This window comes from Lytechinus variegatus, chromosome 13, assembly GCF_018143015.1.
Source record: "Lytechinus variegatus isolate NC3 chromosome 13, Lvar_3.0, whole genome shotgun sequence".
NCBI lineage: Eukaryota > Metazoa > Echinodermata > Echinoidea > Temnopleuroida > Toxopneustidae > Lytechinus > Lytechinus variegatus.
The window spans coordinates 34,864,240-34,882,676 of NC_054752.1; the positions used below are offsets into that span (position 1 = coordinate 34,864,240).

The 18,437-nt window shown below is 37.0% G+C and overlaps 1 protein-coding gene across 1 annotated transcript in view; it reads left to right on the forward strand.

Annotated features, from left to right (window-relative positions):
• Positions 1 to 18,437, forward strand: part of LOC121426932 (reversion-inducing cysteine-rich protein with Kazal motifs-like) — a 104,079-nt gene that overhangs the window by 26,253 nt on the left and 59,389 nt on the right. The window contains exon 3 of the mRNA XM_041623343.1: positions 9,189 to 9,263. Within this exon, the coding sequence (XP_041479277.1) occupies positions 9,189 to 9,263 (75 nt within the window). The remainder of the gene's footprint in view (positions 1 to 9,188; positions 9,264 to 18,437) is intronic.

Below are 18,437 nucleotides of genomic sequence, written 5' to 3' on the forward strand. Positions count from 1 at the left end.
TTATCAGGTGTGGTCCTCATAACATATTTTATTTCATTCTATTTTATATCACCTTTTAGGCAAGTAGAGCAAAGGAAGTATGCAAAACATTTTCTGTTAAGTAGTAGGTAATTTATGTTGTTTTATTACATTGTATTTGAAGGGTCTTCTGGGACATGAAGAACATGGGAGCCGATTGCACGAAAGGGTCTTTCCAAGGACCGTCTTTCGTGTCGCCCATCTTTTATGATACGCTATAAGCCAGGTGTTTCTGAAATTTATGATAAAGAATAAGATTCGTTAGCTTGCTTTTAAATAAAATTTTATACAATTTCATGATATATCACATCATTTTATATACAAATATTTTGCTTATTTTAATGGACGAATAAAATATGTTTGCAGATGATTTATTTAAAATGCGTTTCACATGGCGCATCATAAAAAATGGGCGACACGAAAGACGGTTCTTGCAAAGACCCTTTCGTGCAATCTGCCCCAGGTGTACATAGAATGTAGACCTACACCTTCAATGGCCCTGGGATACATTAATGTATTAATCTTATTCAACCTCAAGTAGCGTTCCCAGGGAACTGATCAATACAGCAGTTGATTCAGTGCTTTGTATTCACTCTCTTATCTATTATACAGGTTAGAGTCCCAAGACCCAGCTTACCACCAATAAATCACGTTTATTGCCCACCGCCAATTTGTCAGAAGAAGGGTCTACTTTTCAATGAGGGGGGAAGTGGGGGAGAGGATTTGGATAGAAGTAGAAATGTCTGGGTCCATTATGGCACCATTATTGTCCACCTTTCCCCCCTGGTTCAATCATTACCCCCTTTATGAAAGGACCAGGGGTACTTTTGTGTACCCCTCTGACCAGACTCAATTGTTCGAAGGAGCTTGTCAATATTCAATAATGTAGAGGCACTCCATGGACTGATGTCAAAGGTCCCTAGACGAATCCTCTCCTGTTATTCTCACCATGTTTTCTCTCTATTTTCACCTCCACTTTTATTCATTTGTCCCCTTCTGTGAATGTCCACTCCACTTTTTCCTTTGAAAATCTGCGAGCAAGGAAGCCCACTTGAGCTTTTCATTGAGGGATTGACTCTTCTGAAGCACATCATGGTTTGCATTCGTGGACCAGGGTTAGGGTATGGAGAGTGGACGTTATTGCGTAACACACCTCCAACAATAAAGCCCCATGTTGTTTTAGCGTGCTATTTTCCATTAAGCATCCATTAGTACCCAAACTCCAATGTGTACTTATCTCTCAGAGGCGACCAAGCTGTTATGTTTTTTTCCTCTCACCCTTCTCTCCCTCTCTCTCTCACTCTCCAGCTTCTTTAATCTTGTAAAATCCTTTCAGGAAGGCCATTCCATTCTTCTCAGAGTGCTTTGTGTTGTCTGGTCATCTCGATGATTGTCTCTCCGCCCAAACTTCTTTCATTTGTCTCGATTCGTCATGCCAGCTTTCTTTCTCCCATGCCTTTTTAAGCTGGTGAGAGTTGGACTTATTATTGTCTGTATGCGTGACTGCACACATCAAATGTCCTCTCCTGTCAGCCGCTCGTCAATAGGGAGATAGGCCGAGACAGGAAGAGAAATAGATAGAATTAATGTGAAGATGACTTCATTACAGAAGCAGATACAATATGATTAGAGAGTGGAGAGGGAGAGAGAGAGGGGGGGGGGGGGTTGGATGGAAAGCGGGCACTTATCTACTGGGCAATTCCATTAAATGATCAACCTTTTTGTATGTCCAAACCCCATTTTTCTCAAGTCTTACTTCACTTCATAAACTGACCAAGTCATGGTCCTTTGAGAACATTACAGACTGTCGAATGAAAAATGAAATCAGTGATAGACAATTTCATGAAGGTCCCATATATAGGGGGTCAGATGTACACATTATATAGAACTGCCCAACTTGTAAAAAATATTATTTGATGGTATAAGATAAGGTTTAGATCCATGTGTGGAAAGAAATTTAAAAAGTCTCCAATGAATTAGGACACTAAGAAGAGTAATGGACCCATGATGTACTCCTGTGTTACACCAGCTGTTCATATTAGAACTGGTAGATTTTGTACATGAACACTCTGTTTGAAATGTTTTTTTTGTAATGTAAATAATATTTATAGTAAGGTCTTACGATCCAATCACATGATACACTATAGGCTTGTGTAGAAACAGAAAAATCAAAGAATATGAAAGTTTGAGAAAAATCGGACAAATAATGAGAAAGTTATGAGCATTTGAATATTGCAATCACTAATGCTATGGAGATCCTCCCATTGGCAATGCGACAAGGATGTGTGATGTCACTGATGAACAACTTTCCCTTTGGTGGACTATAAAATACCCTCAAAATGTCTCTTTTTGCTTTTTCTTATGATGATACAAACTCTTTATCCATGATGTATTCTTAAAAAATATGTATTACATGTCCTCATGTAGGAAGAACACATGATCTATGGATAGATGTGATAAAAGAGGCAATTCAAGTGAAATATATACTTAAGTAATGGGGAGAGTTGTTCACAAGTGACATCACACATCTTTGTCACATTGCCAACTTGCTATCTCCATAGCAATAGTGATCGCAATATTCAAGTGCTCATAACTTTCTCATTATTTGTCCGATTTTTCTCAAACTTTTTTTGATCTGTTTCTTTGATTTTTCTGTTTTCACACAAGCTATCTTGTTCCAATGGTTTCATTCTCCTTTAAATGATATAACTGAATTGTCAATTTTGGCAAAATAAAGATGAAACTGCATTTTTAGGCCTACAGTAGTCTTATCATATTTTCAGTAAACAATACAAGGCTTCTGATAGGAGTATTTTTTATTTTGTGTAATAGTGAGGCTACCATTTAGATATGATCCAGTTTATTATGGAAAGTAGATCAAGTCATGTGGTGTTGAAAATGAAATCTAGGAATTCAGAAAGCAGACAATACATGTAAGTAGTTAGTAATGTAAATTCATAGCTTTAACTTAGATGTGAATGTTTGTAGTTAAAGGGATTCTAATAACCTCTTGACCTCCAACTGAATGAGTTTGCTTTAATCACCAAATTACCATTATTGCAATTTCGATAAATCTGAAAATGACCAATACAATCATTTAAACACATGCAATTAGGTACATTGATCAGTTCGTTTACTTAAATATATCATAACATAGATTGATGTTTACAATATTCTTTTTACTTTTTCTCCTGTAATGAAACATTGCCTTACATTTTACATATGTCTTAGACAAACACAGATGCAGGACCCGGGGGCCACTTACATTGACGAGTGGATACCATGCGCGACCAAAAAAACACGTAAAAAGGATGTCTTTTTCACGAAACGTGATAAGGGTGTCAAAAACACAAAAATAATGAAAAAAGGGTATCTATTTCGCTAGGAAAATTACGTGTTTAGGGTCTAATTTGCGGGGATGATAAAACAAAATTAAAATGTTTTATAAAGGATGTCCTTTTTGCCCCAACACTTCGTGTTTAGAGTCCGATTTGCGCGAGGTGTAGAAGCTTGGGTCGTACTAAACCAAAAAGGTAAAGCCGACGACCGAAGGACCCGTAACAATAAAATATTCCTGTACTTGTTTAGGGGTTCATTTCAGGGAATATTTGCCAAGAGTATCGTTTTGTTTCCAATACTTGTTAAGGGTAGGGTTTCACGCACCAATACTTGTTAAGGGGTGCATTTTCAGAATATGGAAATTACGTGTTTAGGGTGCTTTTCGAGACCCCATGGTCGCGCATGGTATCCACTCGTGAATGGAAGTGGCCACACAGATGCAGGACCACTTTCATATTGAAGATTGAAGCAGTTTTTTTTTACCTGAAGTATGCATACTTGCGTAGTCATTTATTTGTCTCAGTTTATGTACAGTACTTTCACTACTTTGGTTCAAATCATGTATTTTTCTTTTAATTTCTTTACAATCTACATAATATTTTGGGAACTTCACATATACAAGGCCTTTTGGCTGTTTTGCATTTCCCTGTTTCATTTTCATTTTTACTTTTGCTTGTTAATAATTTTGTATGTTTTGTACTTTTGTATTATGTATATTTTTTTACCAAAAATGAAATAAATGTAAATTGAATTGAATTGAATATCTCCTATGTTTATTTTAAGTTGAACGTTAGAGTAGCACTTCAAGGTCAAACTATTTTTTGGTAAATCTTACATCGGGTGACAGAAAGAGAAATGAACAGAGCTTCCTAAGCTCCATTTGTGGGGTCATGTCCCGGGTTATGTTACAAATATCATTTTGATCATAGCTTCTCAGTATTTTGTTGGAATCTTTATCTGTCATTTTGGCTGCAAGGTTAGGAGGAGAGTAGGGGAAGCTTTACCCATCTGGGCGCCATACCAGTCGTAAGGAGAAAACACTTCTCAACAGATAGTACAAAATGAGGAGTTGCTTTGATCAAAGAAATCATTCTGTTTTGATGGACAAATGACATATGTTGAAACCCCTTCCCTTTCAGACCACCATTAAACATTGTATTATAATTTTTTGTTTGTATCTAAGTTTCATGGTTATTACAAAAGACAAGTTTATTGACATATACATATCATCATACTTAATGATGGTTAATCTAATTTCATGACAACACTTTATCATATTATTATAATATCATATAATTATTCCCTGATAATTATAAAATATCAGGATTTTGTATTAGCTGTATAAAGTTCTACATTTGCCTGACATAGCAATGTTTGTCATTTTGCATTCACTTCAAGCATCCCTTTCCTGTGTCTAATGCTGGGGATGATATAGACCCCCCCCTCCTCCATTATGGAGTGAAATAAGGATCCCTTGATGGAAGGGAAAATTTGATTTCTCTGATAGATTTTTTTACTCTTTTCATTAATTTTTACTCTAAAATGAGTGACAATGAGAGTCACACAAACTTATTAGTAGGGCAGTGGTGACTGTTTGTCTGTCAAGTACACCAACATTCTAAATGAGTACTGTAAGTTATGACTTGTCTAAAGATAGAGTTTATGCCTGGGTTTTGCTGTAGTGTGAAGGGGATCTCTTCTGTCTATCTCTCTCTCTCGTACTATGTTGGTGTTCTTGTCCTTCCTAATCCTCATAATGGGATCCAGACCTAATCCCAAGGATTGCCAGACTTCAGGTAGCTAGAACCCGTGACCTCATTGTCAAGGTCGGACCGAGTTCATTACTTCTCCGCTTCCTCCTGCGTTAGGTGGGTTAGTCTACCAGTAAGAAACCTTGATGGGCCTACCAACAGAGATCTCAATGGTCAAATCATGGCTGTATGCCTAGTTCTCAAACCTGTGAAAAAGCATGGAGAGATCTTTCTCCTAGAATAGACCCTGACAGCGTGCTGCCTGGCAGGCTGAGCAGCCAATCAGCCAATTTCCCTATTATTTGATTGGTATAATTGCAAAGTTACCATAAATGTAATCTTTATGATTTGGGGTCCTGGACTATGTCGAACATGACTTTTAGTAAGACCAGGGAGGTCAAAATGGAACGAACCTCCTGCATGGAAGTTTGCAGAATTTTATCTAAGGAGGAGGGGGGGGGGGCACAATTAAAGAAACCTTAAAGTGAGGGAGCAAAGCTACCAAACTTATCATGAGGTAGCAAAATGCACAGTATACTATGGAGGAGGAGAGAAAAGGTCCTCGTTCACAGAGCACTTCAGTATCCAGCATTTCTAGAAAGAAGTCTGCAACTGTGTTTGTGTTCGAATCCTCCAAGACCGCATATTCCATCGAGAGAGCGGTGTTTCTTGTGTGTGTGTGTGTGAGTTCAATGTCTTGGTGCTTGCACCGGCAATCAAACAACATTACAAACCTCTGGAGACAAGACCTGGGCTTAACCATGCCCCAGATACGGTCCTGATTGACAAATATTTGTTGCATCCTAAATCTAGCCCAACTTGGCCTATATATACCACCACTTCTCCTACTGTATGTACACCTCCAATCCCATCCTGTAGTCTTCACTTTCAGACTATTAGTCTGCTCTTTGATTTCTCTACAGAGAGTGTATATAGGCCTTCAGTATTTCCGTACAGACTGGGTAGAAGAAAGTAGACTCGACATTGAAATTGACTGGAAAGGAAAGCTTCTATGTAACACCAAACAAGAACACCTTACCAATTGAATCTTCTTGTTCAATAAAAATAAATAATAGATATCATATGCCTGCGGATTAAACAATTGACTATTACCCACATATTTTTTTTATGGAATAATGTCATATATTTCAATGAAACTTCATGTGATATTGATTCACAGCCATTTCTACCGCATTACTTTGCAAGCTCCTGTTGTAGGCCTAATTGCAAACTTAATACAAATCGTGGTATTATTGAGAGAGTTTAGAAAACAAGTCTTGAAGCCAGGCTAGAGGTTTCTCCCATCTGTCCATTGAAACTGGGTCGAGCATGGCGGTATCGGACATCTCAGGTTGAGTGGTAGATCAACGATGATTCTTTTCTTCTTCTTAAAGTATGGCTGCGACACACTGCCTGTTTGAAGCATGGATCTAATGTTTGAAGTATTTATATATTTTGGTACAATTGTTAAAGGTTGATTTGGAAACGAGGATTGCGGTCTTAGTTGGGAATGGGGGCAGTAGGCCGAGATCTAGACTTGATACCCGGTTGGAATTAAGGTAGATCTGCAAGAGACATTTCAAAAGATATTAAGTCTGAGTTAGAATGAAACTGTGTAAAGAGATGTTTTTGGCAGTGCTGGGTCAGAGATGAAATTGATATTTACAAAGTGACATTTCGGATGGTTGAAGTAAAATAATTGCAGAATATTACCGAAATGGTATCAAGGCATGAAACAACGGAGCATGTATATGTTGATTTCAAGTATGGTATTGACCAGTGGCATATTTTTAAAAAGACCCAGCTATTCTGGGGTAGGAGCTGTAATAATGCTTGATCCATCTGTTGATGCATTTCTGTAAAACATCAAATTAATATTCCACTTTCATTCAGCTTTTTTCATTTACACTTCTAAGTAGGCCTGTTTGCTTTTAATTCTAGGGCCTATATATTGAAAAAAGATAAATGAATGAGAAAGCACAGAAGACAGAAAATTGGCAGAAAGAAGTCTGCAGAAAATATAACTTTAGAGAAACAAGAACTCATTATCCAGGGGCCGCGGAATGGTTTTCAAAGTGGATGGGGGGCTGACCATGCTAAAAATCACAATCGTATGGTCATTTTTGCGTTTTTGTACACGGTTTTGGAAAAAAGTGGGGGGGGGGGCTGAAGCCCCCCCAGCCCCCCCGGTTCCGCGGCCCCTGTTATCAACCAAAGGTTCTTGGGGGAAAATGGGCTGTTTGTCCAAATGAAGGGTTATTTCAAATGCAATAATGAAACAAGATCAAATCAATGTAATATCAAATATTTCAATCATTGTAAGAAATGAGAAATAGTGTAATATATGAGTGGTATGTTGCTTGATCATCATTCTGACTAAGTTAAAAATATTGCATGGTTTGACAATGTTTGGCCATGTTTGCTGAAACAATCAATATCTAATTCTGAAATTCTATTACTTTCTTCTTGGCCAGACCAATGCAATTATTTCAGTTATTAGTACATTTCAATTGTTATTGAAAACAAGCTTTGTGAAATGACCCTGATGTATTGGTGCATTAGATCAATGATGATAATAGAATGACACTGAGTCTTGATCAGTTCCTTATTCTCTGCGTTCAGACTGATGTCACAGGTGAACGGACAGTCTCCCCCTAGATCTTATCCTTCCACTGAAAACTGTTCACACTTGTCTTCACATTTCAGAAACAGACTTCAAGCTGTAGAGAAAATGTATTTTTTATTGCAATGTTTTTGCAGGGGGGGGGTTGACAAAGCCATGAATAGGTCATACCTATTCATTCATTCATTCTTTTTGCGACAGGCTGCATGGGCCTGTTGCAAAAGAGTTGCAATCAATCGCAACTCTAAAAATCATGCGCAACTTGATTTTCAACCAATCAACAGCGCGCATTTGGGAGTTGCGATTGATTTCTTGACTTGCGGAGTCTGCGGACCCCTGCCATCTCTTTTTCACAACTTTAATGACAACAGCTGTAACTTATCAAATTGCACTCAAAGCCACTCTCTCCTCCAAATTTTGTCCCTGAACCTCTACACCATGAAGGGAGAGCATTTTCCAAGATTGTTCAGACTATGATTTGGAGGGAAACTCTCCTCATTGCTGGGAAGTCCCCCTTCCCTTGGACAATAGTGTGAACCCGGGAACGCCACCCCCAGACCGGTCTGGCGTGTCAGTCGGTTATCACAGCCCTTGATTGGCTACGACAGATGGAGGTGGCTCGTCAGCGGGCATGTCAGCCTCATTCATAGAATCCATCCTGAATTTTTACTGGGGTTGTCCAGATGATGAAATGAAGGACTAGCTCACCCCATCTTGTTACGCCTGCAGCAACGCAGGCGTGACTGATGAGCAATGATCATGGTATAGAACATGAACTTTTGTTGCACGTTCCCAACATGTGGAGCTACATTACATGGTTTAAAGCCGCCGTTTGGTCTCAGTTCTAATACTATTTGATCAGAATCCCAGATTGACAAAGTTTAATGGTCTTTTATCAGTTTGAGCTATTTTGTACTCTTAAACTCATTTATAAGTTTGATTCAAATGGCTTCACAGCAAAAACTGTGGTGTTAACCGGTGTACATAGAGGACCACACCAGTTATTTTGTTAAATTGGTGGTGTTAGTTTTACACCTATAGGTGTTATTACAACACCTTTGGTTGTTACATTTACACTCTGGTGTTATGTTCAATCTCTAGGGTGTAATTTAAAACCTCAAGGTGTGGTCCTCTATTAACACCAATTGGTGTCATTTTTAACACCACAGTTTTTACAGTGTTCTAGGTTAGTCCTATGGCTGTTTGGTCCATTGATTCCATCGATTGGTCTAATACGATTTGGTCTAATTTAAAAATGTTAACACCAGTACGGCTTAGGCTCTGCCTTTTGATCTTTTTATAGATAAACTTCATATTAGTTAAATTATCACTTGGACTACTTAATTGAGGTACCTGTCAGTTATTGTGTGTTTATTATGACATTACTATGATTGAATTATCATTGTTAATGAATCACAAAAACAAATATTTTCTATTTTTGTTTGTATTCTTATTAGATGGTGCTGGAATCTACCACAGCTGGTAGGAGAAAACATATGATAACCTTACAGAATGCTTGCCCATCAACACTGGTAAGAAAACTTTTCCATCTTTTATAAAATATTGTCTATAATTTGTGAATCATAGTGGAGAAACATCTAAAACTTCCAATCTTAAAAGTGCAGTGAACATTGAATATTTGTTTTCATCTATTGATTCTCAAGTCACAATGTAGTATTGTGCAAACACTGGTTCTTCCATTTTACCTGTTTTTTTTAGTTGAAACATACTTTTGCCACAATTAAAGTTGGGACTTAATTTGTTTTGGAAGTCTGGAAGAACAGTGGGAGGCCTTGATCACACTTTATATTCAGATTATTCGGTAGTGAAGGGATTGATCATGTTAGAGAATAATGGTAAAAAAATTACCATGATTCACTTAGGGTAAATACATGTATTCAAATAAGCAATGGAATACGTTTGATGACTAATACCCTTTTCATAAACCTATCCTCCAATTAGCCGCCTAAGAGTAATGCGGATAATTCAATAAAAATTGCGTTCACAAACTCCGAAAATAAGCCGCATTATTTTTACGAGCGCCCGTCCTGAAAAAGGCGGATAATCGTCATGACAACTGGACACGCCCCCTCCGATGCGGTTGTGTTGGAAAAGGGTGACCTTGTGACCGCACCATGGCAATTATCCGCATGATTTTGAAATGCGTTCATAAACTCAAAATCTTGTCCCGATGCTGCTATTATGCGGATAATAGCAGCATCAAAATAATGCGGATAATAGCAGCATCAAAATAATGCGGATAACTCTGGTCCTCCAATTTTACGACCAAATTATGCTGCTATTAGCCGCATAATTGGGTTTATGAAAGGGGTATGAGTAAGAGAGGATAGTGAAAACAGTGACATGAAATTTGCTCCTACCATAATTGCTTGAAGGGAAAGTTCACCCTGACAAACAGTTTATTGTAAAAATAGCAGAAAAAATAATTTAAAAAATTGCCGAAGGTTTCAGAAAAATTCATCAAATAATTAAAAAGTTATTAGAATTTCAATTATTTGATTTGTGACGTCATATGCGAGCAGCATTTCTACATAGCGAATGGTGAAAAATCAATGAAATGTAATTTTCTCAGAAAATTGAAAATGGTTTTCACTTTAACTTTTGTATATCAATAGACAAATCATTTCACACCCGATCATGAAAAGAAAACAAAATTAAGTCATCAGGAACCATACAAAATTTGAAATTCATACATTTTATATTACATAACACATGGGGCAGCTGCTCGTTTATGACATCACAAATCCCAAATTTTGAACTCTAATTACTTTCTTACTCTTTAACGGATTTTCCTCAAACCTTCACCAATATTTTTTACTTTTTTTTCTGCTATTTTTACAACAAAGTTTTCTTCAGGGTGAACTTCCCCTTTAATGGGCTTAATTTTGTTTAAGATGTAGGGTTAAGAGTTAGGATTGCAAAAGGATTTCATTTAGTGTTAGGGTAGGGTGTACAACCCAGGGTTGAAATTGGTTATAGTGAGTGGACTTTAGAGCGGAGCAATTGTCACCGGAGCAAATGTCATGGAACCAGTGAAGACAGTCCCTGTATAGTGCTTTCAAGCAACGCTTCATGTTTCATAAGATTGCTGAAATAATGTGCCGAGATCACCTGGCCGAGATGAGAGTATTATCACTTGAGCACCTGAGATATCACCTTTTCACTCAAAGGTGGGATCAGTCATACACCAATCTAAAATCTGGCTGCATTCTGTCCTAACTCTAGTAGTATAGATCTGTCTCTACTAGACTGTTGTTTTTCCATCTCATGTCATCTCTCTCCGTCTCCCGCTCTTTTTATCTTTCCTTTTCATGTTCTCTCCTTTTCTCTCTCTCTTTCTGGGTACACATTCTATTCTTCATTTTAATTGGATGTCCTAAGTCAATATCTTATTCAATTATCCAGTCAGCTTGTTGCTCTATTGATTGATTTCATGCTGAATAACAACATTCATGTTTCAATGTCATAGAACAATAGCTCCTTGATGTCTTTTGTTGTGTTTTGTTCTGTGTGGTGATGTCCTAATTCTTTTCTTCTTTTTATTTCATTCTGTGTTTGACGTAAATATTCTTGGGCTGGTCATTGCCCCTATTTCTTGTCAGTTCTTCATTTCATGCCCTCTTTTTCCCTATGCCCTCTCTAGCTCTTTCATGTTTCCTCTCCTTTTCCATATTTCCTTCCCCTCTCATCTCCCTTTTGCTTTTCCTGTACCCCTCTTTTTTCTGCTCTCCTTTTCCTCCCCACTCTCCTCACCTTTCCCTTCCCACTCTCCTCACCTTTCCCTTCTATATTTCCTCACTCTCTCCCTCCCATCTCCATCGCTCGCTCTTCTTCTTTTCCTTTCTCTCTCTATCCTTCCCCTTCTGTCCTCATCCAATCTCTTTTCTTTACCCCCTCTCCTCTCCTATTTCCTTCATCTCTCTATCATGTTTTCTTTCCCACTCTCTTCCCCTCTCTCTCTTCCATTCTCCATTCTCCCCCTCTTATCCCTCCTTTCCTTCTATCCCATCATTCTTCACCAGTTATCCCATCCAGGTATTGTCTTTCATTCCGATCCAGTCTGATCCAATACAGTATAGTACTCCATTCATGAGATCCTGTTTTCAGACATAGGCTGCGTTCAAGCGACTATGCAACCATGCTTTTCAAAGACATTGGAATTGATGAAAGACCCAACTCTGTTCAAGCTTTTTTCTTTTTTTTTTGCATTGTAAAACATTCTAAAAAGAGGATGTGTTAGAAAATCTTATTCTGCTAAACGATGGTACCATATATAAAATAAAGTGATTAGACTGACCTGAGAACAAGTTATTAGACAGGCTATTACAATTGATTTTGTGAAATGAATTAATCATAACGCACAGTAATAAGATGTATTTTTTGCACCAGAAAGGGGCAATCCTTTACTCTTTCTTTCCCCTATTCATTTTCCTCTTCACTAATTTTTTCACTTTCACTCACTCTAAAGTACATTGAGAATATTGTGGTAGGTGCTATATTAAAAATAAACAAAGTTGATTCATAGTTTAAGAAAGGTGTGTAAACCCATTGTCACCATGGGAATACAGTTAGATGGTTGATCATGTGTTGGAGAAGGTTCGGGGATTAACAAATAAGGGATTATCAGAATATAACTGTCAATGAGATTAGTTAATCCTGGGGGGGGGGGGTAGGTTCCAAATAAGAGGACGTGCTCAGTATCATCGTTTAATAGTTTATTGCAAATTATCAAAACTTTAAATTCAATAAACTTTTCTTAATCTAAATCATTGAATCTGTTTATTTAAAAAAATGTTTTTTTCTCTACTGATATCTTGTCTTCCTTCTTTTGCCAGCTGAAATTAAATAGTTGAGCAAACAGGAATTTAGGGTCTATAAAACCATATTTGGCCTTTAAATCTAAAAGTTTTACCAATTCAATGTGATATGAAGGGATTTAATGCAAATTGATCATAATTTTATATGATCTTTTTTCTCTGCCTTTGATTTTTAAGGGGTGTAGGAGGGAGATAGTTGGCTGATGCTCAATGTAATGTTAAAATAAATTGAAGTATTCAAATTTAGTAGAGAGAAAGCAAATACGAAATTTCACATTAGTACTTGAGCATTGTTTTGGACAAAAGTTTATTTGGTTTTAGAAAGTGATGAGATTTCAAAAATGCAAAACGGTTTCAAATTATTAGAAGAGGGAATGTGTAGTGTATCTGGCTGAAATTGATAGAGATATACCCACAGCAAAAAACACAGTATAGTATGTGATTTAGGCCGTGTTTATGCTTCCACTTTTCAGGCCAGAATCAGCGTTTCCAAACGTGATTAGTCCAAAACACGGTTGCGTCCATGCTTTCATTTAAACGCTGTTTCAAAACGCCGATCGTAAACTCACAAAAAGGTGCGTTTGTAAACGTCGTTTGACCAGAATCAGGCTTTCTGGGGAAGTATAAACAGAACCACGATCGTAAACGTGTTTAAATGACGTCATTTGGTACATGCTTCCGGTGAGATGAAAATCCGCGGGCAAATACAGTCATATAGCTCCATGTTATCTCCACGTAATAACAACAATTGGAAAAAAAACTTTCGAAAAAAGGCGTGCCCAATTTGACCTCGCTTTACGATGCGAAGCCAGCTGGAGACCATGATTTGCTCTGAAAAGTTAAGCATAAACAGCACTCCCAGAACCACGTTTACGATCGGCGTTTTGAATCGACGTTTGAAATCGCTGATTCTGTCCTCGCAATGGAAGCATAAACACACCCTTAAATGAAAAGGATCCTCCTTATTGACTTTCTGTCCCCCATGCTGTATGGATTCTGGGAAGAAGAAGAAGAGGCTCTGCTGGTCACATGATTCATAATAATGACAGTTTTGCCTGTTAAGTAAGAATAATGACAAGATTTATAAGGATTATGTGGAATGTGATTTAGAATAACGCTACAGCAGCCGTATAAAGAAACCAAAGCCCGGTCGGAGGGATCAGTATGGTACAAGAGCATTAGTTACATTTCAAACAATCTCTGCAAGTTAAGGCACAGTCTTAAAGCATCATGGTCTGACTCTGTAAAACAGGTTTCATAAGAAGGTGTGTAAGACGTCGGGTAAGACGGTTGCGAACTCTATTTGAAAATGTCCAGAACTTTGAAGCACATAACATTTGCTGACATACAGACGTGTCTTTAAAATAGCCAATGAAAGTTTGAATGAAAGTCATTTCTAAGATGGTTATGTTAGACAGCAGTATATGAAAGAAAATAAAGGGAAGTATGAAAAGTGATTGGGGGGGGGTCATCATGGTATGGGTGACTATTTCATCGACAGAAGTTGATATGGATCCTTTTCTTACTGATATACTTTAAAGCTATAGATTTAAATAAGCAAAATAAATGACTAATTTGGGATGGGGGGGGGGGGAATCATACATTGTATGCCCATTTATAAACCTTCCAGGAGTTGATTAGGGATGGAGACAAAGCAAAGAGATACAGAATCAGAAGTCACTTGCGAACCACAGTAAGCCTGTGATTTCATCTAAAGTAGGAATAAATGAGGACATTTATAAGGATTATGTCAATCTGATCTCACTAGCTTGATACATAAGCTGGGTTTAAAGTCAGCGAAGGTGTCGATAATCTGGAGGTGTTATAATGCAAGGGTGTGAGGTAGGAACTGGGATAATGTTTGATATCCCCATAGGAACAATCTACAATGATTTGATTTGATTTTATTGATTTCCGTTTCACAACATAAATATAAATATAACATGACAAGGTCAAAAATACTCCAAAACATAATAAAATATATACAACATAAACTTAGACTTAAGGAACACAATTCAACAAATAAAAAAACCTAATATGACATTTGTATTTTAAAGTGAAACGGAGGGTCTTGCCGAAAAAAAGCAAAGCTTGTACAAAAGGCAAGACCCTAAGTAAACTTAGTTTCATTACACACACAAAAAACAACACTGGATCGTAATGATATATAGAGCTTTTCTTTACAAATAAATACAAACAATTTTGGTGCACTTTACGAAAAAAAAGTAACAGGTGGATCATGCAAAAAATATTTGTTTTATAGCATTAGGGAGGGAGGATGATACAGATATATGCTGTGTATGTCATGAATTTGAAATTATATTTTTAACTTTAGTGGGAAAGGTCTAAAATACTGCAAAACCTAATAAAATATATATAACATAATCTTAGACTTAAGGAACACAATTCAACAAATAAAAAAACCTAATATTTTTTTAATATATTTTTAACAAAAAAAAAAAAAAGAGAACATATAGATCTTTATTTGTAACAGGACAGTGTTTCAGACAAATTAAATAGTTTAACTAAAATTGTTTTTTTTAGGCTGGGTTCAATTTACAAATTTTAACCTTGAAACCTATGTTTTAAAGATGTTAGATTCAAACCTCAGCTCTGGTTCAGTCAATATAGTGTTGGGTGTTGAAGCACAAATCTCATGAAATGCTGCTAGATGAACATTTTGAAGGTGACATTTTTTAGAGAACCACAGACTTTATGGTGAATTGAATTTATCAAAGATCTCAATTTTGATTCTAGCATCAGTCCTCTTCCGGCTCGACACTAATCTTCAGGAACAGACCCTGATTGAAACCTTGATCAACAAGTGGGTCTCCACGCATAGACTAGCACATTTAATACTTGCCGTTTCAATTCAGGACCTTCTGTACACAAGGCATTATAGACTCACATTCAGACCCTGAACTCGAATGAAGGGTTAGCACTGTAGACTATTCAGACACTTTCAATACATGGTAGGTTCGGCATAAAGGGGGGGGGGGTTATCAGTGCCATTGAAGCCCTTCTAAAATATCCGAACCACGCATGTGTTGCATTTCAATTTGCAATCTTTGTTTGTGATTCTAACATTCAAAATTGATTGAGTGCACCTTATATTCAATCTAGAAGCCCTAGTTACTGATTCCATCTTTTTGACAGATGAGGTGTGAGGAAAGTCATTGCATCATCACCTACAGATAACAACCCTTAAAATACCCTTTTATTTACCATGTAAACCAAAGGCAATTAGCACTTCAGTGAGTGTACCTACAAGGAGTTTACAAACATATTTGCCATGCCAGAATATTTTTTCTTCCCTACCTCTTACTGTTGCATTCAATTTGAAAGTGCATGGGAATAATTTTCAAGAGAAAGTATATTTGATATATCCCATGGCATCATTGACTTGCATAGCAGTCAATGTAGGTTTATAAATTGGAGGGAATTGTAGTAGGCCCTTTTATACTCACCGGGATACAAGAATATCTATTATTTTCTTATTAGGTGTCTTTCCAGATAAAAAGTTCAAGTGTTTTGATATTCTGTAAGCAAAGTAGGATGCTAAGCCGAACAGAATACTTGCATTATACTTAATTTAAATTATGTGAACTTTTACAAGATTTCTTCATCCAGTTTTGGAGATATTTTTTGAGTGAGTGCAAATAATCACATGAGGCAAGCATGTGCATCCATTGCCCTATAATACAAGAGTCTAATTGCAGGCATATAAATAGACAACTTTTATCCAGTTCAGACTGTATTTAAATCAAAATTATTAATTGTCATACAACTTCTAATCAATTTGCTCTTCTGAAGCAGAAGCTGATACTTTGATCATTAGCTTTCAAGAAGAAATTGAGCTATTTAGCCCAAACTTTATATTAATATGATGGTAACAGATTTCATATCTTGGTCACTCAATTTAGACCGTTTGGTAGTCAAGATGTGTACGAGACGGAAGCAGAAATATGTCTCTGCTCCTCGACGAAGGGCTACCAAATATTTGATAAGAGCTTCACATGAATTCCTTTGATATTTACAGACAGAAATGCCATATTTGCAGTCCCAGATGAATTTCTGTAATATGAATAGGTAGAAAGGTAGGAAAAACATGGCATTGGAGCACATTCCAAGATGTTTAGAACCTTGCTTTGCATTATACAGTACTTTTACAGCAGTATATATCTCAAAATGCCTTTTTTACAATATATCAAAATATGGTAGGTTTTTTTAATTGAAATATCATACATGTGAGAAAAAATTAAGAATTTCAGCATATTTTTGTCTTTTCATTTATAAAACTGTATATTCTTATTTTCCGAACTGGAGTCATATGAATTGGGTAGGAGATGGGGAGGGGGGGGGGGGTTAGGGGTAGTAGATTAGATTAAAAATGGTACAGGCTTGATAATACTAATGACATGATTTATACAGTTTGTGTGTTTAATTGATCTAAAGGGAGTTATTGAGTGTCTTTGTTGATACTGATAGTAAAGAAATGCTCATTTTTGGCATTATGAAAGGTCGTATAATTCATATTGTGAAATCAAAAACACCTGCAAGACTTGTTGGCAAAAATGAAAATTGTGTCTAACAAAGTGAAAAATTGTACATAGGCTACATAGTAATTTGAAATCACTGATTGAACTTATTACAGCTCTTCAGAATTTTTTTTGCATGCACCCTTGATATAGGTCCACTTATTGCATAGGTCCATGCATTGAACATCAGAGAGTGGGTCAGTTGAAGATGGAGGTCATTCGGAATCTCGTCCAGCTAATGAAAGCGGAGAAGCCCTCTTGAGGGTGTAATGACATTTGTAGGCTAATTATCACAGTGGATAGTGTGTTGATTTTAACAGTTAGTGTTTGTTTGTTGTAAGGAGTAACAGCTAGACTATATGCAGCTGGGACTCATTAGGCTCTGTTTTCATTCGCCTGGGTTTTCAAACATCACTATATTTGATCTGTCAAACTTTCATGCTCAGAACTAGATCAAGATTTAGGCTGTTACCTCAGACAAAGGTCTTTAATTATCCAAGTTTTTCTAATCTCCCTGAGCACCTGACAAGGTGGATATGTGTGTGCTTTGTAGAAATCCTACATTATGTTTATTTATTTTGTTTATTAATCTTGCACATTGTTTGCATACAGTTTATGATCATGTTTTAGTAGGATCTGTGATATGATCAAGTTTTATTTGTCTTGTTTGAATGATTTGGCTACATTCATGGTCGTTTTATCTTGGGGTTCAAGCCTGAATCCACTCAGTAGGCATTACTTGTTTCTCTTAATAAATTGAACTCAATGTGTGTCTGTTCTGTAGACCAAATTCATTTTCAAGTGAGAATTGTCCTGCTTGGGCTAATGAAAACATGGTTTCTGCAGGCTGATATTGAGCAGACCTAGGCTAATGGAGAACTACCCTGTTTGATCTACATTTTATTTGGTTTATTTTATCAGCGTTCATACTCATTTTGTTTCTTTTTCTCTTTACAGGATTATATCTTTTTTTGGGGGGGGGGGAGGGGGGAGTTGGACCCCTTTGCCCCTGCCCCATAGATCACTAACTGTGACATTGAGTAGAGTGTGTTTAATGTTGTTTGTCTTGGCCTTCCTATCTTGTGTTGAACAGGCAGTATATTAAGGCCTAACCACTTCACATTAAGGTCATCATGTAGAATAACAGATTTCTTGTCTGAAGTACCTTCTGAGGGTCACTGTTATCCCATTCTCTATCTTTGAGCCCTGTTCTCACTAGGTGGTTTCAAACCGCCTCGATCACAAGAATCCCTGTTAAATTACGAGAACTTTTTGAGGCTAAAAAATATCCGTTAATTATTCTTGCATTCACACCGCCCCGAAACACATC